Source organism: Pipistrellus hanaki (assembly GCF_964339955.1).
Source record: "Pipistrellus hanaki genome assembly, chromosome: 18".
In the NCBI taxonomy this organism is placed as follows: domain Eukaryota; kingdom Metazoa; phylum Chordata; class Mammalia; order Chiroptera; family Vespertilionidae; genus Pipistrellus; species Pipistrellus hanaki.
Window position 1 is genome coordinate 35,426,578 of NC_140520.1, and position 21,709 is coordinate 35,448,286.

At 50.9% G+C, this 21,709-nt stretch overlaps 2 protein-coding genes across 5 annotated transcripts; one reads left to right on the plus strand and one right to left on the minus strand.

Moving 5' to 3' along the window:
* Positions 1–788: 788 nt before the first annotated feature.
* On the minus strand, positions 789–21,208 carry POLR3GL (RNA polymerase III subunit GL). Of its 3 annotated transcripts, XM_084866998.1 has the most exons (9): positions 15,577–15,683; positions 7,539–7,669; positions 4,785–4,946; positions 4,311–4,440; positions 3,464–3,532; positions 3,098–3,154; positions 2,327–2,400; positions 1,862–1,972; positions 789–1,579 (listed from the first exon to the last, which is right to left on the minus strand). In XM_084866998.1, the coding sequence occupies exons 1-9, from the start codon at positions 15,677–15,679 to the stop codon at positions 1,493–1,495; spliced, it is 924 nt and encodes a 307-aa protein (XP_084723124.1). In that variant the 5' UTR covers positions 15,680–15,683; the 3' UTR covers positions 789–1,492. The 3 variants fall into 3 exon arrangements, with proteins under 3 accessions (XP_084723124.1, XP_084723125.1, XP_084723126.1); XM_084866999.1 differs by lacking the exons at positions 7,539–7,669; positions 15,577–15,683 and adding an exon at positions 21,152–21,208; XM_084867000.1 differs by lacking the exon at positions 7,539–7,669 and having other exon boundaries at positions 790–1,579; positions 15,577–15,679.
* Positions 16,743–20,097, plus strand: ANKRD34A (ankyrin repeat domain 34A). 2 transcript variants are annotated; one of them, XM_084866984.1, is made up of 3 exons: positions 16,743–17,474; positions 17,586–17,790; positions 18,383–20,097. In XM_084866984.1, exon 3 carries the CDS (start codon positions 18,500–18,502, stop codon positions 19,970–19,972), a length of 1,473 nt encoding a protein of 490 aa, XP_084723110.1. In that variant the 5' UTR covers positions 16,743–17,474; positions 17,586–17,790; positions 18,383–18,499; the 3' UTR covers positions 19,973–20,097. The 2 variants fall into 2 exon arrangements, with proteins under 2 accessions (XP_084723110.1, XP_084723111.1); XM_084866985.1 differs by having other exon boundaries at positions 16,743–17,403.
* Positions 21,209–21,709: the final 501 nt, after the last annotated feature.

A 21,709-nucleotide genomic window follows, 5' to 3' on the forward strand; every position in this document is an offset into this window, starting at 1 on the left:
AATCAGAGCCGAGGGAAGTGACCTCACCCAGGGGAGAGCTGCGTGGGCGAGGAGGCACCTCTCAGAGCTGTGTGTCCCCAAGTCACTCCGCTCCGCTCCGCTCCACCCCGCCCTCCTCGGTTCCTGTAAGCAACACCGCCTACCGTTCCTCCCAAAGAAGGAAGTGAGCAGGGCTAACCATTCCTCCTGGGAAGAACAGAACAAAACAAAGCAACTGCCGCTTGGCCTCACAGTGGCTTCTAGAGGGGAGGGGAGAGCAGAATGCTCAGGGGGCTTCACCCGCACAGACAAGCCATTCCACGCCGGGCCCGGGCCTGGCAGCCGAGCGGGGGAGGGCGCTGAGGAAGTCCCAGCACCTCCCCCGCTTCCCTCCCCACACCTGGCTTTCTGGACTCTCCCCACAAAAATAGCTGCAGTCGTTTTCTGTAAACAAGGACAAGCTCAAGGCCAAGTGTGGGAAAGAGCGGCCTGCATCCTGCGGACACACGAGGACAGGGGCGGTCCTGCCCCCGGCCAGAGGCCCGGCCGTCCGCTGACCTTCGGGGCCAGCGCTGCTCTCCTCCCCGGCTCTGCACGGCCCTCGGAGGAGCTTCCTGAATGCTCCTGGCACGGCTAGACGGGGAGCACGTGTCCCCCCGTGGGGTGGGCGGGAAGGGGAAAAACCAGGAAGGCTGTAGCCCCCAGGTGTCCCCTGGGCTCGGACAGGTCCCGGGAGAATGGCTCAGCGAGACATCCCCTCCATTCCTCCACCCTCTCCCACCAGGCCTCACCCTGAACAGAAAGACAGATTTTTTAAAAAAATGTTTTTATTTAAAAATATAAGACTGGCCGTAGGCCTCCTAACTGCTCCCACCCCCAATCATCTCCACAAAGAACTACACAATGTGGGAAGGACACGTGCGCAGCCGGCTCCGTCTCACAGTCCCAGCTCTTCTCTCCCCCTCCTTCCTCCCTGTCAGACACGGAGACATCGGTCCTCTGCCCTTTCGCCAAGATCTCAGAAGTGACACCAGAGCCGAAACCGGTTTGGCTCAGTGGATAGAGCATCGGCCTGCTCACTGAAGGGTCCCAGGTTTGATTCCGGTCAAGGGCACATACCTTGGTTGCGGGCACATTCCCAGTGGGAGGTGTGCAAGAGGCAGCTGATTGATGTTTCTCTCTCATCGATGTTTCTAACTCTCTATCCCTCTCCTTCCTCTCTGTAAAAAATCAATATTAAAAAAAAAAGAGGTTATAGAAAACTCTTTAAAGAAGAAGAGGAGGAGGAGGAAGAGGAGGAAGAGGAGGAGGAGACACCAGGGTAGAGGGAGGGGAGGGGTAGAAAAGAAAGATCTGTCGCCATTCTCCATTTCCATCTCCATACACCAAACAGGTTATCTGGACACTGAGCAGAAGACTTCCTTGTCCACAAAACCACGTAACAGGGACAGTGACCCTCTGTGCCCTAAATCAGAAAGATACGAAGGTCCCGGGTGCTGTTGAGGGTCCTTATTCAGTAGATAGCCTCATCCATATTGTCATCACTGTCAACCCCAAAGTCCTCTCCGTTGTCGAAATACGACATGATGTAATCAGTTTCCTGTAACACAAAGTAAAGAAGAGTCAGGCATGCTTCTGGCGTTCTCCTTCCTCCCTGTGTACCAGGCCCTTCCCTCCTAACCACACCATCCAGGCCTGGAAACCCCGTCCAGCGGTGGCTGGCTCTGTGGACAGAGACAGCGGAGGGCACCGTCTCCTTTGGCCCTCCCGCCCTCTGAAGAGAACATTCCTGGTGAACAGAGTTGAGATCCCCAGAGCTGATGAGAGCAAGAGAACAAGAGGGCATGAGAGAGGAACTGCGGGCGGAGAGAGGTCTCCTCACCTCTTCGTGTTCTTCTTCATCGTACTCCTCCTCCTCTTCCTCTTCCTTCTCTTCCTCTTCTTTCTCCTCGTCTTCCTCTGAAGTTACTTCTTCCTCCTTCTTCTCCAGAGTCTTGTTTTGTTTTGTTTTTTAAAGATTTTGTATTGATTTTTAGAGAGAGAGTAAGGGAGAGGGAGAGGGAAACATCATTTATGAGCTGCCTCCTACATGCCCCCCACCAGGGATTGAGTCCACTACCAGGGCATGTGTTCTGACCGGGAATAGAACTAGCAACTTTTCAGTGCACAGATCAATGCCCAACCAACTGAGCCACACCGGCTAAGGCCTTCTCCAGGGTCATATGTGAAGATGAATAGGAAGACAAACTCAGACGCAGCGCACAGAAGGGAAAAGTGAGGCACACATGGCCGAAGAGGAGGGCATGGACCTGGGGCTCAGGTGGTCTCTGTGCACATTTCCTCTCACCTCTAGTTTCTGTATTGTTTCCTCTTTATCTTCTGTGGTCTTGGGGGGTCTCTTGGGAAGCAGAATGGTGGTCCCTGGTGAGAAGATAAAAAAAATTGAACCATCAGCCCTGACTGATGTGGCTCAGTGGACGGAGCATCAGCCTGTGAACTGAAGGGTCCCAGGTTCAATTCTGGTCAAGGGCCTGTACCTTGGTTGTGGGCACATCCCCAGAGGAGGGGTGTGCAGGAGGCAGCTGATCGATGTTTCTCGCTCATAGATGTTTCTGACTCTCTAGCCCTCTCCCTTCCTCTCTGAAAAAAAAAAAAAAAATCAAATATATATATATATATATATATATATATATATATATATATATATATATATATTTTTTTTAAATTGAACCATCAGCCTGGTGGATGTGGCTCAGTGGTTGAATGGCAACCTATAAACCAGGAGTCACAGTTCAATTCTTGGTCAGGGCACATGCCCGGGGTGTGGGCTCAATCCCTGGTAGGAGGCATGCAGGAGGCAGATGAGTGATGAATCTCTCTCATCATTTATGTTTCTATTGCTCTCTTCCTCTATGAAATCAATAATATATATTGATTTTTTTTTTTAAGTGAACCATCAGAGAGCAAACTTCCTACATTTCTACCACCTTCCTGCAAAGACCATGTCACTCTGCTGCCCTCATGTGGCCATCAAGGTGTCCAGCAACAACACTGGGCGCTTCGAGGAGGATGAGGAGGGCAGGAGAAAGCTCTTTTCCCTCTTTCCAGACACACTCACGCTCCTTCTGTAGCTTCCGCACTCGGATCCTCAGCTCCCGGGGTAGACGTCGCCAGTCTGGGAACAGTGGGAAGGTAAGTCAGCACGACCCTGCCTGGGGTGGAGGGGGGCTTCTCTGAATGATGACTGGCTTCAGAGATAAGGGTGGGGATGAAGGTGGGGAAGGAAGGGGTTGGGTCAAAGTTGCTTGGAACAAAACTGTGGGAGTGAGGGCTAGTCAACCTGAGAGTCTTTCCTAGTATATGTAAGGGTCCGGTTTGTGAATACTGAGTGGGTGGCGGGAGGGGGGGCGGGGGGGAGACAGAAGAGGGTGAATTGTTGAGACATTTGAAAGAAGGACAGTCAGTGAAAGGACCCACCACCTACCAGGGTTCCAGTCGATGGCACTGTCGATCGGCCCTGACATCTGATATTTGTCTGAGTAACGCTCCACATCTGAGGGGTCAGAGGCCAAGGGTCAAAGTTTTATCCTTTCTGAGGCCTAGACCAGGGCTGTTCCAGAGGGCCCAGCCCTCTCAATACTTATTGTAGGAACTGTCTGTTCCCTCAGCCCACACCCAGACCCAGGGGTCAGCTTCACGGAGGACCCTCCACCGTCTTGTAACATGGCCCTTTGCCATCTGAAATTATGATTTTTTTTTTTTTATCTCCCTCACCCCAAAGGCATGGGCCTACCGAGAGGCGGTGATGGAGTAAGAAGTACACTAGAGAGCAAGGAACCAGGTTCCCTGTTCCCTTTGCTCCTGGTTCATGGGCTAACTTCCCGCGTCTTTCCTCTCCCTGAGCTTCCACTTCTAAGGAATACTGTCCTTCCACCACAGCTCATAAACATCCACTGTCCCAGGCCTCCCACGTGTACCCCCTCCTCCAGGCCTTCTTGGTCTCCCCGACTTCTCCGCGACCCACCAACCAGAAAGGTAACCCTCTCGTTAGCGGGGTATCTCAGAGGCCTAACACCAGCCCCCCTTCTAATTGGTCGGTGCCTGTAATATCCAGATTGTTAAACATTATAAATCATCCCCCCATTTATATGTTCCAAGACTATTGCAAAACACAAAACAAATCATGGACACTGTCATGTGTTTTGAATCCAGGGGTGATTATTATGATCCCCCCATCAGACGGTGAGCGTCCTGTGCCACTCTGGCATCTCTGAACCCCAGTGGCACTGCCCCCGGGAGGCACTCAGGAGGTGACCCTAGCATCCACTGACCTCTCTTGGGGACGGCCGGCCGGATGAAGTAGGGGAGCTGCCTCATGGCCCCTCGCAGCTCCTGCTTCAGCGCCAGGACGTACTCCCCTTCCTCCCCTGAGGGCAGCGGCACCGGGCGGAACTCCAGCGGCTGGGAGACAGGGCAGGCGTCAGTCCGGGGAGAAGACAAACGGAGCACAAATGCAGGGGGGGTGTCTCCCCCTCCCCCCCAGCTCAATCCCATGCTCCTGCCGAGCGAAGGGCCAGGAGAGCAAAGGGGAGCAGCACGCCTTTTGAAAGCTGGGGAGCCAGGCCTGAGGAGTCCGGGCAGACACCTCCCTGCCTGGAGAACATCCATGTGAGCTGGGTGCACCGAGGCAGGGAGGAGCAAGAGCAGGATGGTTTCAGGACGGCCCAGGAGGCATCCAGGGCCAGGCACAGCCAGCCAGGGCACGTGGGAGGCCTAGGGACGGAGGGAGGAGGGCAGACACTCACGGGGAAGAGTGGAGAAGGCTGCAGTGTGGGTGGGGGCAGAGCATCTCCCTTCCCGATGCCCACGGCCTCCATGTTGAAGGTCAGCTGGCCGCGGCCCCGGCCCCGGCCCCGGCCCGCCATGGTGGAAGGGGCCTGGGGATTCAGAGCTCCGACGAGAAACACCTGGTGAAGATAAACACAAAGGGGAGAAGGGCAGCAGAATGGGTGGGAAGCCGGGGAGCTATAAGACACGCAATCTTTTTTCTCCTGGGACCCGAAACGCCAGTGTGAGTCACTAGGTTTTGATTGAGAAGGCACAGGCCAGGCAGAGAACTTCGGGAAATATAAACGTGGATGAGACGTGGTCTCAACAGGAAGACCACTGCAACGCGGTGTAACGGTAGCACAGAGGGGAAAGTGGTTAGATCCTCGGATAAAACGGCCCTGCATCCCTAAGATAATTTGATGTTTATCACCGCCTGTACATCTACATATGACCTTTTCATTCTCTCTCTCCCTGGCTTCCCAAACCCAGCCAAGCCCCGATTCAATCCAATTCAATGCATTTCAACAAAACGCTTAGTCAGAATGTACCACGAAGAAGCAGTATGACAGGCACTGTGGGGGCAAGGGATCACTCATCAGTCTCCGTCAGCGGCGGGCGTGTGGGAGTGGGGGAATGGGCAGAGAGGAGAACTGTTACAATCAAACTGATCCCATAAAACACCACTTGGCAGTTGTAACCGGTTTGGCTCAGTGGATAGAGCGTCAGCCTGCAGACTCAAGGGTCCCAGGTGTGATTCCGGTCAAGGGCATGTATGTACCTTAGTTGTAGGCACATCGCCAGTAGGGGGTGTGCAGGAGGCAGCTGATCAATGTTTCTCATTGATGTTTCTGTCTATCCCTCTCCCTTCCTTTCTGTAAAAAATCAACAAAATATATTAAAAACAAAAAACAAAAAAACACCACTTGGGAAGCACAGAACTTAGAATTGGAAGGACCCACAGAGTTATCTAGTCCAAACCCCTTCTGAGGGCAGTACCCTACTCGGTAAGCTGTCAGTCGTTCTGTGTCCGGGGGTGTTTTCCTAGAGAGAGGGCGTCCATTCTCCCCCATCGAGGCCCGTTCCACTGGGATTGACTCTGACGAATTGAAAACTCCTCTTGCTCCTGAGTTGAGCTCCGCCTCTTGTCATCCTCAGACTTGCGGGGCCGATCCGATGCAGCTAGCATTGGGGGTAAAATCCCCCAAAGAAAATGCAACTTGCCCGGCCCGGCGTGGTGAGTGGCTGAGCACCGACATATGCCTGGGTCCTGGGCTGCATCCCCATTGTGGGTGCGCAGGAGGCGGCCGGTGAATGATTCTCTCTCATCATGGATGTTTCTATTGGGTCGGCAGCTAAGTAATTGCGGGTTTCACACATATATGGCTTCAGTTGAATTTTTAGTTTGCAGACGTAGTACAAATGTAAAACACATTTTGTTATTTGATAGTTGGCTATTCAGCTGTTAATCAGTAAAAAAAGTTTTTTGATCTGTTTTGTAGTTTTCGTTTGGCGTTCATTGAAAAATGGAAAATCAAAAGGAACATTTTCGTCATATTTTGCTTTTTTATTTCCGCAAAGGGAAAACGCATCGCAAGCTCATAAAAAGTTATGTGCTGTTTATGGTGACGAAGCCTTAAAAGAACAGCAGTGTCAAAATTGGTTTGCCAAATTTCGTTCTGGTGATTTTTCACTCAAAGATGAAAAACGCTCTGGTCGTCCAGTTGAAGTTGATGACGCCCTAATCAAAGCAATAATCAATTCAGACTGTCACAGTACAACACGTGAGATTGCAGAGAAGCTTCATGTATCACATACATGCATTGAAAATCACTTAAAACAACTTAGCTATGTTAAAAAACTCGATACATGGGTTCCTCACGAACTGAAAGAATCACAGTTAACGCAACGCATTAGCAGCTGCAATTTGCTAAAGAAACGTAATGAAAATGATCCATTTTTAAAACGACTGATAACTGGCGATGAAAAATGGGTTGTTTACAACAATATCAAGCGGAAAAGATCGTGGAGCAGGCCAGGTGAACCAACTCAAACAACATCAAAAGCTGATATTCATCAAAAGAAGGTTTTGTTATCAGTTTGGTGGGATTACAAAGGAATTGTCTACTTTGAACTCTTACCACCCAACCGAACGATCAATTCTGATGTCTACATTGAACAACTAACGAAATTAAACAATACAGTTGAAGAAAAGCGGCCCGAATTGACAAATCGAAAAGGTGTTGTATTCCATCATGACAATGCAAGGCCACACACATCTTTGGTCACTCGGCAAAAATTAATGGAGCTTGGTTGGGATGTTTTGCCACATCCACCATATAGTCCTGACCTTGCACCATCTGATTACTTTTTGTTTCGATCTTTACAAAACTCCTTGAATGGTAAAAATTTCAATAATGATGATGATGTCAAATCGTACCTGATTCAGTTTTTTGCTAATAAAAACCAGAAGTTTTTTGAACGTGGGATTATGATGCTGCCTGAAAGATGGCAAAAGGTCATTGATCAAAATGGGCAATACATTACAGAATAAAGTTATTTAGTTCCATGAAAAAATTGTCTTTGATTTTCTTTAAAAAATCCGCAATTACTTAGTTGCCGACCCAATATCTCGCTCTCCCTCTCCCTTCCTCTCTGGAATCAATAAAAATATATTTAAAAAGAAAATAAAACTTGGGGGGGAAAAGATACCCTAGTAGCAAGGAACATACCTTAGCATCTTGGTTTCTAATACTATTTTCTAATAAAAGGGGCCACGGCTTCTTGAAGAAATGGCTAAGTCTAGGGCCGGGACAGGAAATACACATGATGAGCCTGAAGTATCTTCTGGTGCCAGTAAGTGCTAAGACAAAAAAACAACAACCACCACACATGGATGAGGCTCCGCCAAAGGAGCATAGAGTCAAGTGAATGAGCTCCCAATGGCCAAAGCTGGAGCAATTGGAACAATAACAGAGTAGTATGGGATTACTACCCAAAAGCATAAACTAAATATCCGGGAGTTCACACGAGCATAAATAAATGACTGGATAAATCAATTCATGGGGGAGAAAAAAATCTCTCATGCAGAATTCCAAACCCATTATGTAGACTGCCCTACAGACAGAGGATAGAACTCCCCTCTCCTTAAGTGTTGGCCCTATATGGGGAATTTGGTCCAAAATGTACAGTTTTTAAAAATATATATTTTATTGAGTTTTTACAGAGAGGAAGAGAGAGGGATAGAGAGTTGGAAACATCAACGAGAGAGAAACATTGATCAGCTGCCTCCTACACACCCCCTACTGGGGATGTGCCTGCAACCAAGGTACATGCCCTTGACCGGAATCAAAACTGGGACCCTTGAGTCCACAGACCGATGCTCTATCCACTGAGCCAAACCGGTTTCGGCAAAAACGTACAGTTTTTGAAAGGGTAAGGTAGTGACTTTACAATGGAGAAATTGGACGAACACTAACTACTTCAGTCAGGTGACCAAGGTCAATATCAACAATCTTAAATCACAGCATGGGTATGGACCCTTAATATTGAGGTGATGAAATATTCACTGCTTTACCTCTGTGACGCCCCCTCACCCAAATCCACAACCCCAGTCTACTCGGGAGAAAACATCGCACAGATTCCAACAGAAGAGCACCCTCTAGGCCTGACCAGTCCTCTCCAACACCTCCAGTCACCAAAGCAGGGAGGCCACCCTTCCGTTGTGAAAGGGGACAGCAGTCCTAGGGGTAGCATTCTTAAGGTAAAGAACACCATCCCTTTGTTTTCTGGTTAGAGAAGTAATATAATTTATTCTAGAACACTTGGAAACACATAAAGGAATAAAGAAAAAAATACTTATTACTGCATGATGACCACCATCTAGTAATAACGATTACTAATATTTCAACATGTATCCTTTTAATTTCATTTCCATGTGTTTGTACACACACACACACACACACACACACACACACACGGACCATGACAACTAAATGTCATGTAATGTACTGGATGAAATCCCGGAACAAAAGGAGCAGCAGGTAAAACTGAGGAAGTGTGAAACAAGTATGACTTTAAAAAATTATAATGTATCAATGTGGTTTCATAAGTGTAATTTATGTACCATACTAATAGATGATGCTAATAATATGAGAAACTGTGTCTCAGGCATAGAGAAACTTTCTGTACTATCTCTTCAGTTTTTCTGTAAATCTAAAATTGTTTCAAAAACTAAAAGCTATTTAAAAAAAAAAAAAAAAAAAAGAACCTCGAGTCACACTTTAAATCCAGTTCCTAAGACCTTCCTTGTTTTTGATGACCTTGCCCTTGAAGAGAACTGTCAGGTATATGATAGGCTGCTCCTCTGCTAGAATTTGTCTCCTGTTTTTCTTCTGATTAGGCTGGGTTTGGGGAGGAGAATCACAGAGGTAAAGTACCATTTCATCACATCATATTAAGGGTAATTGTAACTTGTTAGAGAACAATAGGAAATAATACAGTATATAATTAAGATCTCTTAAACTAGTGATTCATAATGTAACTGTTCCCACAGTCCAGAGAAGAGAGAAAACCAGGAGGTCCGGGATGGTGAGGGGAGGACTTATAAATAACGAAGTCTCAAGTTTGGAAGAGCATTCACTCGTGTAACAAATGTTTATTGAGCATCTACTACATGCCAGATATAAAGCCAGATGATGGGGATCATAGTGAATCCTCTAGATTTGCATCCTTCTTCTGATATAAACCATATTTAGTAAATTGTTATTCATCTTCTATTTAAACATCTTTAATGAGAGAATGCCCTATCTCACTCTATAAGTCCTTTCATTTTTTTGAATATTTGTTCTTCAATTAATATTCAATAAACACTCTAGACAAAAAATATATAACTAAATAAAGGGCATTTTATAAAAGGTTACTTATTAAAAATATTTTAAAATAGTTATAAAGTACTGCAATCTATGTTGCAAACATACACACACATTTATGAATAAAAATGTTCTTAAAGGATATACACCAAAAATTATGCCGAAACCGGTTTGGCTCAGCGGTAGAGCGTCGGTCTGCGGACTGAAAGGTCCCGGGTTGGATTCCGGTCAAGGGCATGTACCTTGGTTGCGGGCACATCCCCAGTAGGGGGTGTGCAAGAGGCAGCTGGTCGATGTTTCTCTCTCATCGATGTTTCTAGCTCTCTCTCTCCCTTCCTCTCTGTAAGAAAATCAATTAAAAAAAATATTTAAAAAAAAAGGATATACACCAAAAATTAACATTAATTAATTTAAGGGTTTTTTGGGGGGTCGGGGGGGTGTTACTTGTAATTTAAGGTTTTCTTCTATACTGAATAGGTACTGTTTTTGTAATGAGAAAAAAATGTTGATTTAAGTTTTAAAATATATACTAACAATAATAGATGAGACTAGTAATGTGTAACAGGAAGGAGGGGATAAAAGAATATGTGTCTGAGAAACTTGGAAAGTTTCAAGTCCAACTACCATGAAAAAGTGTGAAGGAAAAGCTGGCTGTTAGCTAACAGGTGGATTTGATCTGATTGACAGAGCACAGAGGGAAGAGAGGACACTGGGGTAAGGGCCCATCACCACGTCTTCAGGCCCCACACTCCGAGCGCTGGCTCCGGTCTCTTTTCACTTGACAGACAGTGGAGAGGGGAGCTGCTTGTTTGTTAATATATTTTTATTGACTTCAGAGAGGAAGGGAGAGGAAGAGAGAGATTGAAACATCAATGATGAGAATCATTGATCAGCTGCCTCCTGCATCTCCCCTACTGGGGATTGAGCCCACAACCTGGGCATGTGCCCTTGACGGGAATCAAACCCAGAACCATTAAGTCCAATGGCTGGCGCTCTATCCACTGAGCCAAACTGGCTAGGACTGGGGTGGCAATGAGGCAGGAGGGCTTGTTTTGACTGCAAAGCAGCCAAGAGTCAGGAAAAGGCCATGCGTTTGAGGTTAGACAAATCTAACTCAATTTCCACATATGTATCAAGTGGCTCCCAACCAAATGAGGTAAAATAAGACAAAATTTTATCTAATTCAGGCAATAAACTGAACCATCCACCTCTACCCTACTCAGCTCAGTGATTACAATGAGTTTCTTAAGGTTGTGATTGTGTCTCCATTCTTGACAATAAAGTCCTTTACAATCTGGTTCCCAACTACTCATCTTTAATATCAACTGTCCCCCGTGTTCACCCCTGTATTCTCCCTCCTATAAGACAGCAACATCTCATACACATTAAGCTCATCCCCATGATGTATAACTGTGGGTTATGGTACACGTTCTTGAGAACAGGATACCTCAAAACAGAGAGAAAAACCGTTACATGGAATTTAAGGAAGGTAGTGCATGTGGTGGTTAAGAACATGGATTTGAATCCCAGTTCTGTCATTTCTTAGCTACATAACCTTCAGCAATTTTTAAACTACCTATAAACTGTTCCTTCATCCTTAAAAGGGGAATAATAAAGACAAAATCATCTCCATTCATTTAACAAATATTTACTGAGTGCTTACTCCGTGCCAGGCACTGTTCTAAGAGACCCAGGGACTGAGGCCTAGGGCACTCTGAGTTTAGACTTTCCTGTATTTGTAGTGAAAAAATCATCCCAAAGGAATAGATGTGCAAAATACCTGAACAGACAATTGACAAAAGTTGGACCAATTAAAGACTTTTGCCTGTCAATTTTTATACTTAGAGAGAGAGGAAGGGAGAGAGAGAAAAACAAAACAAAACAAAACAAAAAACACTTATGGCCGAAACCGGTTTGGCTCAATGGATAGAGCCTCAGCCTGCGCACTGAAGGGCAGTTCGATCCCGGTCCAGGGCATGTACCTTGGTTGCAGGCACATCCCCAGTAGGGGGCGTGCAAGAGGCAGCTGATCGATGACTCTCTCATTGATGTTTCTAACTCTCCCTCTCCCTTCTTTTCTGTAAAAATCAATAAAATATATATTTTTAAAAACAAACCAAAAACAAAAACATGAATTGCTTGCCCCACCCCCAAAATTAAAAAAGAAACAAACAAAAAAAACCCACTTATGATCGGATAGAACACATGTGTCAAACAAAGGCCTACGGGCCAAATCCGGCCGGCCAGGCCTTGCAATGTGGCCCGCACCGCGCTGTCATCACTGCACTCCGCTGTCAGTTTATGACATTGTCAGTTTATGACTGTTCAGTAAACCATTCGGCCCGCGATTTAGGCTGGATTTTAGATTTTGGCCCCTTCTCTGATTGAGTTCGACACCCCTAGGATAGAACCTGGAACCTGGGCATATGCCCTGACCAGGAATTGAACCAGCCACCTCTGGTGTACACAAAGATGCTCCAACTAACTGACCCAGACAGGACAGGGTTCAACAGCCTTTTCTAAAGTTCATATCCTTAATCCACTAATCATATTAAAAATGTTATCCTACAGAAATCATCAGATATATAGTCAGAGATATAAGTTCAATGATGTTCATCAAAGAGTTACTCATAGCAGCAAAAATCCTGAAATAACTTAAATGGCCCAACAACAACAACAAAAAAGAATGATAAAAAAAAAAAAATTCAAAAGATTCATTTTAGAATTACATAACCATAAAAAATGACTTTTAAAAATATTTTTTATTGATCTCAGAGAGGAAGAAAGAGGGAGAGAGAGATAGAAACATCAATGATGAGCTGAAACAGGTTTGGCTCAGTGGTAGAGCGCCAGTCTGCGGACTGAAAGGTCCCAGGTTCGATTCTGGTCAAGGGCATGTACATTGGTTGCAGGCACATCCCCGGTACGGGGTGTGCAAGAGGCAGCTGGTTGATGTTTCTCTTTCATCGACGTTTCTAGCTCTCTATCTCTCTCCCTTCCTCTCTGTAAAAAATCAATAAAATATATTTTAAAAAAGAAACATCAATAATGAGAGAGAAGCATTGATTAGCTGCCTCCTGCATGCCCCACACTGGGGATGGAGCCCACAACCTGGACATATGCCCTGAACAGGAATAGAATCATGCCCTCCTGGTTCATAGGTCTACACTCAACCACTGCACCGGCCAGCTGAGCCATAAAAATGACTTTAAATAATATTTAAAAACAAAAAAATTCACAATATAATGTAAACTAACGGGGAACATGATAAAATTGCATTTATTGTAAGACCCTATTTATGCAATATACACAAACATATATGTATACATGCAGAAAAGAAATAGAAGGGATACATATTAAAATGGTAATAATGGTTATCACTACATCATGGTTATGAAATAACAGGTAGTTTTCTTTATACTTTTTTTTAAAATATATTTTATTGATTTTTTACAGAGAGGAAGGGAGAGAGATAGAGAGCTAGAAACATCGATGAGATAGAAACATCGACCAACTGCCTCTTGCACACACCCTACCGGGGATGTGCCTGCAACCAATGTACATGTCCTTGACCGGAATGGAACCTGGGACCTTTCAGTCCGCAGACCAACGCTCTACCACTGAGCCAAACCAGTTTCGGCAGTTTTCTTTATACTTTTATTTGTTTCCAAATTTTCTAGAATAAATGTATATTAGTTCTGCAATCAGAAAACAAAAAGGAAGGTGTTCTTTATTTTTAAGAATGCTATCACTAGAGAGATGCAAATCAAAAAAACAATGTGGTACTATCTCACACCTGTCAAAATGGCCAACATCAACAAATCAACAAACGACAAGTGTTGGCGAGGTTGCAGAGAAAAAGGAACCCTCGTGCACTGCTGGTGGGAATGTAGACTGGTGCGACCACTGTGGAGAACAGTATGGAGCTTCCTCAAAAAACTGAAAATGGAACTCCCATTTGACCCAGGAATCCCACTCCTAGGAATATATCCCAAGAAACTAGAAACACCAATCAGAAAGGATATATGCACCCCTATGTTCATAGCAGCACAATTTACAATAGCCAGAATTTGGAAACAGCCTAGGTGCCCATCAGCAGATGATTGGATCCAAAAACTATGGTACATCTACTCAATGGAATACTATGCTGCCATAAAAAAGAAGAAATTCTCATCATTTGCAGCAACCTGGATGGAATTGGAGAACATCATGCTGAGTGAAATAAGCCAGTCAATGAAAAAGAAACACCAAATGACCTCACTTATTTATGGATGATAAAGAACATTATAAACTGATGAACCAAAAGGTAGATATAGAGACAGTAAAGCAACAAGCAGACTGTCAAATTACAGCGGGGAGGTTAGGGAGTTCTGGGGGAGATAAGAGATCAACCGAAGGACTTGTATACATGCATATAAGTACAACCAATGGACACAAAACTCTGGGAGGGAGGGCTTCTATGGGAGGGGGGGGGGCAATGGTATATGTACACAGATAATAATTTAATAAAATAAAAAAAAAAAAAAAAGAATGCTATCATTAGCCGAAACCGGTTTGGCTCACTGGACAGAGCGTCTGTCTGTGGACTGAAAGGTCCCAGGTTCGATTCCGGTCAGGGTCATGTACCTTGGTTGCGGGCACATCCCCGGTAGGGGGTGTGCAAGAGGCAGTTGGTCGATGTTTCTCTCTCATCAATGTTTCTAGCTCTCTATCTCTCTCCCTTCCTCTCTGTAAAAAATCAATAAAATATATTTTTTTAAAAAGAAAAAAAGAATGCTATCACTAGGACTGCTCTCCCCTTTCACAGTGTAAGTGTGCGGTGCAGTCTGTCAAGCTATGTATTTGTTTAGAATAATTGTTGGATATCAATTGAAGAACAAATATCCAAAAATGGAATGATCCGAAAAATGAGATAGGGTCATTTTACTAAAGACGATTAACTAGAAGCTGCATAACAATTTACTAAACATGGTTTGCCTGAGGAAGGCTGCATGTCTAGAGTAGAGGATTCATTATGATTCCCCTTGTCTAGAACAGTCTGGCATATTTATTTAAGCTCAAGGAATATTTGTTGAGTGTATGAATAATATCTAAACTTTCTTCCAAACTTGAGACCTTGTGATTCATAAAGTGCCCCCCCCCCCCCCCACACACACACACACTATCCCAGTGTTCCTAGCTTTCTCCCTTCTCTGAACTGTGGGAGCAACTATAAAATGAACCACTACTTTTAAGAGGCCTTAATTATATACTTTTTGTATTGTATTGTATTTTGTCTTTTATGAATTGTTCCCTAACTACACTAGGAATTTAAATTCTGAATCCCCAATCAATTCCACTCAATCAACCTTTATTGGGCACTGTTCGTTACGTATTAGAATCTGCCCTACAAGACATTATATTCTGAGAAGACCAGAAACATTAAAGAGAGAGGGTGCACTAAGGACTCTAATAGAGGTATACATAAGATGATCATCAGACTGGGAAACAATTAATTCGGGGGAGGGAGGGATGGCGGGGAGGTGGTGCAAGAAAGCTACAGGTAGGAAATGGGTCACCTTTCACCTGAGTCTTGGCGGATAACAGGTCTGCCAGGCCCCCAGGGGAATACTGTTCATAGGTCCGAGGAGAGCTGCTGCATTTGCAGAGTCCTTGGCACGGGAGGGAGTCTTTCCCACGTTCTGCTTTAATGCCTGTCTCTGCTTTAATGTATGCGCAAAGGGGAACTACGGTGTTGATCAGTAAGCAGCGGGAAGCCAGAAGGGAAAGGGGAGGGAGGCGGAGGGGCGGGCAGCCCGCTGCCGGGAAGCTCTGTCGGTCTGTCCTGCAGCCGGCCCGGGTGCAGCCGTTCTGGACGGCGGGACGGAAGAAGGTACGCGCCTCCAGGTGGGAGCCTTACCTGCCGCCCCTCCCCCGCTCGGAGCCAAGACCAAGGCCAACCTGGGTCTGCCCGTCTTCCTCGGGCCGGCGGCGCTCTGGGCCCGCCCCCGCGAGCTCCCCATTGGCCAGTTCTCCCCGCCAATCTAGGAGGAGCCGCCGGGGGGCCCGCCCACTGGACGCCGAGGCGGCGGGGGGCGGAGTCAGCCGGAGCCCGGGCGGGAGCCGCCGGCGGAGGGACCCGGGCTGCAGGATCGGCCCGGGCTCCATGATTTCCACCTCCTCTCAGACCCGGGAGCCCGGCCAGAGGGCCCGCGGGGTTCACAGCGGGGCTGCTGCCCAGGGCTCGCCGGGCTCCGAGCGGCTCCCGCCGAGGAACGAGCCCTCGTGGGCTCAGGCTGCGCCACGGCGTGGCCTCAGCGTGACCTCTGCTCCAGGACCCCAGCCTTCCTCTACCCTGCTCCCTGGAGCACCCCAATGGATGCTCTTCTGGGGGGAAAAGTCTCTTTCTGTGGGTGGCTGCCATGTCTGGAAGAAGATGGACAGAGGTTTGGGGGCGAAAGGGTTAGGAATCAGAGAACTAGGGGTAAGGAGTAGTAGCCCAGTGTTCCCTGCATGTTCCATGGCCCTCCAGCTCCTCTTCGCCCTACGTAAAGGGGACACGGCGGGAAGAGGTGTACACACACACACACACACACATATACATGCACACACACATATATACACTCACGGCCCAGAAACAGAGAGAGTTCAGAGTGGCGGTACAACATAGGCGTCAAGAATATGCCAGGTGTCGGAGACATGGCCTGGCAGCAGAGAAGGCTGAGGGTCGAGGCCAGGGCCCAGTCTCTGGACTAAGACAGACCGGAGCTGGGAGGCTTTGGAGAACTGGCTTAATTTTCTAAGTCCCTGTTTCTTACAACGGGAAGACATTCCTTCCTTGCGGCGCTGAGTGAGGACTGGAGATATGTAGGTAAAGTGCTTGGCACATAGCTGGTGTCCAATAAATGGTAGCTGGTAAAAACGGCTGGCTTCCCTGCAGCATTTATCTCCCTCCCCCCTTATTTTTAGTGCCTTGGGCCTAAATGACTCACTCTGAATGACCTCAGGTGAGTTTTCCAAATCCTTGGGAAATCATTTTTTTCCTCCCCCCCCCCCCCCCTTCCTCTGATGCCTTCCAGCTGGACACAAACCCATTCCTAAAATATGCAGATGGAAGCTATGGTAACCATGGAGACAGGGCAGGTGGCAAGCAGAGGCAGAGGCAGCGAGAGGAACCAATTGCGACCGCAGGGGAGAGAGAGAGACGCGAGGAGCGGTCTGGACGGAGACTTCCGCGCAGGATGAGAAAATAGCCTGAGCGAGGCCGAGGGGAGAGGCGCGACGAGAGAGGATGTGTCACAAGGCTCGCGCCTGCCTCCCCGCGCCCTCGCCCCCAAGTACGTGGGGGGGGGGGGGGAGGCGTCCGGGAATGCCCCTTGCCCTTCCTAAAAATTACCCCCAGACACCCACCCCCCTCACACGTATTTAGGAGGTCTGCACAGGGAGCCGGGGTCCAAGTCTCCGCGCTGAGTGCTCCGTGCGGGGAGAGGAGGAGCGAGGATGCCCCGCGGGGTCTGGCTCGGGCTCCCCTGACATTCAAACCCGGAGCCTCTCTCCGCCCAGGATGGGCTCGGGCTGCGGGTCCCGGCGCCCTCCCTCCCCCTCCGCCCCGGGCCGCGGGCCGTAGGTAGGTCAGGTCTGGCGCAGACACACGCCGAGCGCGGAGGAGGGGGACCGGCCGGAGCTCCGGAGCGAATGTAGTTGGTCCCAGTCCGGGTGGCAGAGGAATCTTCTAAGAACCCTCTAGGTTTGTGGGGACCGGAGGGAGGTCGGCGATTGAAGCTCGGAGAATCGGGATTGGAGCTCCGGGTGTAGAGGGTTTGTGGGTGCCTGGGTGGGGGACCGGTTTGGTGCCCGACGCCCCCACCCGCCGAGACGAGGCTATAAATAGCAAAGCAGAGCTCCGCCTTTCGCACCCCCCCCCCCCAGCCTCTCTCCTCCCCAGCCGGCGCGGTGCCCGGAGCGCACCGGGAGGAGGGACCGGCATCCGATGCCCGGGCGCAGACACTGACACCCAGGGAATCCGGAGGCCCCCCCACGCCATGGGGGCCCCCGGGAAGCCGGCCCCGCCACCCCGGCCGCCCGGCGGTCCCGGCCTCCGCTCCGGCCGGGCGGAGATGCTGCAGGCGTTCAGGTATCCATCCATTGGGGCGCAAAGCCTGGGAGGGGCAGGAGCCGGGAGTGATGGGGAACCTAGCAGGGGCAAAAAAAAAAATCCGTTCTCCCCCCCCCCACCACCACCACCACCCATTTCAGGTCCCCAATGCAAGCTGCTTCCCCCGGCCCCCCCCCCCCCCAATTTATGGGGCTGTGGCAGCCTAAAAGAGGTTCGGAACGGGAATGTGTGTGTGTGTGTGTGTGAATGTATGGGTGCCTGTGCGTGGGTGGGTGGCATTCGGCAGCTGAGAAAGGGGGATTCCAAGTGCAGATAAGAAGAGGGGGGTGCTGGAAAGGTCTGCTGAGCCGGGGGTGCGGTGGGGAGGGTATCTCTGAGCGTGCACGTACCCATTTGCACGCCCGCTGGTCTTCACTGCGGTGCACCCTTCCCACCCCCTCAGGCATGCTGGGGGGGGGGGGCGGCTCCGGGCGTGAGTTAGAGGAATGAGAGGAAGGGCTGTGTGCCGGGCCCTGGAGAGCCCTCCCACCCCGCGCCCGCCGGGTCCTTCCGCCGGTGCCTCAGTTTCCCTGCCCGAACCCGTCAGTTAAGATGTCTCTCTCTCTTGCAGGGATTGGCTTCGCCGCTGAGCCCTCGGGCCTCTTCCAGCCATCCCCCTCCTCCTCCCGCAAACCCCTAGCCTTCCGGGGCAGGCCCCACGCGCGCCCCCGCCCCGGCCGCCACGGCGATGCTGCACACGGAGGGCCACGCTCTGCTGCGGGCCGTGGGGCAGGGCAAGCTGCGCCTGGCCCGCCTGCTCCTGGAGGGCGGCGCCTACGTGAACGAGGGCGACGCCCAGGGGGAGACGGCGCTGATGGCGGCCTGCCGGGCCCGCTACGACGACCCCCAGAGCAGGGCGCGCATGGTGCGCTACCTGCTGGAGCACGGCGCCGACCCCAACATCGCCGACCGCCTGGGGCGCACGGCGCTCATGCACGCCTGCGCGGGGGGCGGCGGCGCCGCGGTGGCCGCGCTGCTGCTGGCCCACGGCGCCGACCCCTCCGTCCGCGACCACGCGGGCGCCTCGGCGCTGGTGCACGCGCTGGACCGCGGCGACCGCGAGACGCTGGCCACGCTGCTGGACGCCTGCAAGGCCAAGGGCACGGAGGTCATCATCATCACCACCGACACGTCGCCCTCGGGCACCAAGAAGACCCGGCAGTATCTCAACTCGCCGCCGTCCCCGGGCGTGGAAGACCCGGCCCCCGCCGCGCCCAGCCCGGGGGCCTGCACGTCGCCGTCGGACATCCAGCTGCAGGCCGCCGGGGGGGCGCGCGGGCTGCCGTCGCCCCGCACGCAGGAGGAGGAGGAGAAGCGGGACGTGTTCGAATTCCCGCTCCCCAAGCCCCCCGAGGACCCTTCCCCGTCCGAGCCGCTGCCGAAGCCGCCCCGCCACCCGCCCAAGCCGCTCAAGAGGCTCAACTCCGAGCCCTGGGGCCTGGTGGCCCCGCAGCCGGCCCCGCCCGCCGACGGGAGGCTGGGCATGGAGCGCCTGGCCGCCGACTTCAACGGCCTGGCGCTGGGCGGCCGGCCGCGGCTCTCCCGGCGGCACAGCACCGAGGGCGCCGAGGGCCCGCCCCCGTGGGCGGAGAGAGCGGCGGGCGGCGGCGCCCTCTCGCGGCGGAACACCGCGCCCGACGCGCCGGACGCCGGCCCCCCCTCCGGGCTGCGGCACAAACTGAGCCGCATGGAGCAGCCGCTGGAGCTCGACTTCCCCGACCCGCCCGAGGCCGGCCGCCCGGCGCTGGAGCGGCGCCGCTACAGCGCGTCCCCGCTGCCGCTGCCGCCGGCCGGCTCGGCGCCGTCCCCGCGCCAGTCCCAGGAGAGCCTGCCCGGGGCCGTGTCCCCGCTGAGCGGGCGCCGGCGGAGCCCGGGGCTGCTGGAGCGCAGGGGCTCGGGCACGCTGCTCTTGGACCACATCTCGCAGACGCGGCCCGGCTTCCTGCCGCCGCTCAACGTCAACCCGCACCCGCCCATCCCCGACATCCGCCCGCAGCCCGGAGGCCGCGCGCCGTCGCTGCCCGCCCCTCCCCAGGCGGGGGCGCCGGGCTCTCCCAGGACCAAGCGCAAGCTGGTGAGGCGCCACTCCATGCAGAACGAGCAGATCCGCCTGCTCGGGGGCTTCCAGAGTCTGGGCGGGCCCGGGGAGCCGGGGCGCTGAGCGCGGGGACAGGGCGGGATCAGGACAGAGGGAGAACCAGCTCTTTCTCTCACACACACACACACACACACACACACACACCAGACAGGGGGTCTTTCGCATGTGCTCCTGGGCACGGTGCATGCATAAATGGGCAGCCGTGTCCGCAAGCACAGTGACTCTTGTTGGCAGGGAGGGTAAGTCCTCTTCGCTGGACACACAGACACACGCATCCGTGCCCTGGTTGTCACTTCCCATGCTTATGAGAAGTACCCACAAGCCAGGTGCCCAGGCCCCTTGGGCTAGGGGCCCCAGATGGGTCCCCCCGTCACTGGCATTTGTCGAGAAGCAGAAGGGAGCCCCCACTGAGAGGTAGTCTCTGGCCTCGGCCCTCCCGCAGAAGCAGCCCCCTGCTTTCCGTGTGTGCCCTGAAACACAGCCCTCTCATGACTGTGCACACTCTGCCCTCTTCGCGACTATGCCACCCCGTCCGTCCGTCCGTCCGTCCTGCAGGTCTGGCTTCTCTCCCCAGGCCTGGTCCCTGACCACACCCCGCTCCCCGTCCTGGCCATCTGTCAGGGTGTCTTCTTTGCTGGGGGGTTTCCCGCAGCAACCCCAGCCTCCGTTCTGCTGCCGCCCCTCCTGCTCTCAGCTGTACTTCTCTACTTCCTGCTTTTTATTCCCACCCGGCTCCCCCAGCCAGTGCCATACCACTCGCCGCCTCATTCCCCCAGGGCGGGCCATGGGCTCTCACTGCTCTTCTGTCTGAGCTTATGAACACTCGGCAAGTAGAAGTGGGGAGCCCCCCCAAATCACTCCTCTCACTACTCGACATATCGACATATCGAATAAATGTGTTCAGAAGTCTCTGTTTTGTCTCTTCGGCCTAGGGGTGTGAGTTAAGGGGATGAGGAATGTGGAGGGAGGGGGATGCTAAATATTCTACAATGATCTAGGATACTTAGACCTTCCTCCTAGGAGTCCAGCTGACCAGCTGTGGTCGTAGGAGGAAAGGCAAGTGCCCCGTGTCCTCCAGGGCTGAAGGCATCGGGCATGCTTCCATTTCCCCGTCTCCTCTTGGTCCATCCTCAGCGTCTTTAATGGAAGAATCCTACAGAGAGCTCCTCCCTCCACCACCAGCAGACACATCCCAGGAGATTAACTTCCCCTTTTCAAGAATCTTTGTTGTTGACCACTCACAGCTTTTCCTCTGGGGGCTAACTTTCATCTCACCAGGTGCATTTCATTCATCTCCGTTCTATTTCCCCATCCTTGATTTCAGGAAAGGGAGGGAGGGAAAGAGAGAGAGAGAATGCTCAAAAGGATCCAGACTGATTGACAAGATTCTATGAACAAGGGTATGTGTCTTAATCTGCTCTCTGGGCCTCTCAGTTTGCTAGTTTTCTGTGTTATGTTCTAACGCGCCCTCGGTCCAATAGGAGGTGAGGGAGTGGCCCATTCTTACTCCCCCAACTTAAACTATGTGAAATCAGAAAATTACCCCACCATGTGGTATAATGAAAAGGTAAAAATATTGGGAGTCAGAAGACTTATGTCTGAGCCCCCCCTCCCGCCTTGCCACGTTCTAGCTTCTTAGTTTGGGCAATTTAGTCTCGCTGAGCGTGTTTCCTTATTCATAAGACAATACAATCTAGTTAGTGATTGTGATGATCAAATAAAACAACGCACTAAGTCCACTGCGTCGTGTCTGACAGATAGTAAATACTTCCTCGTTAAAGGTCAGCATTCTCCCTTGCT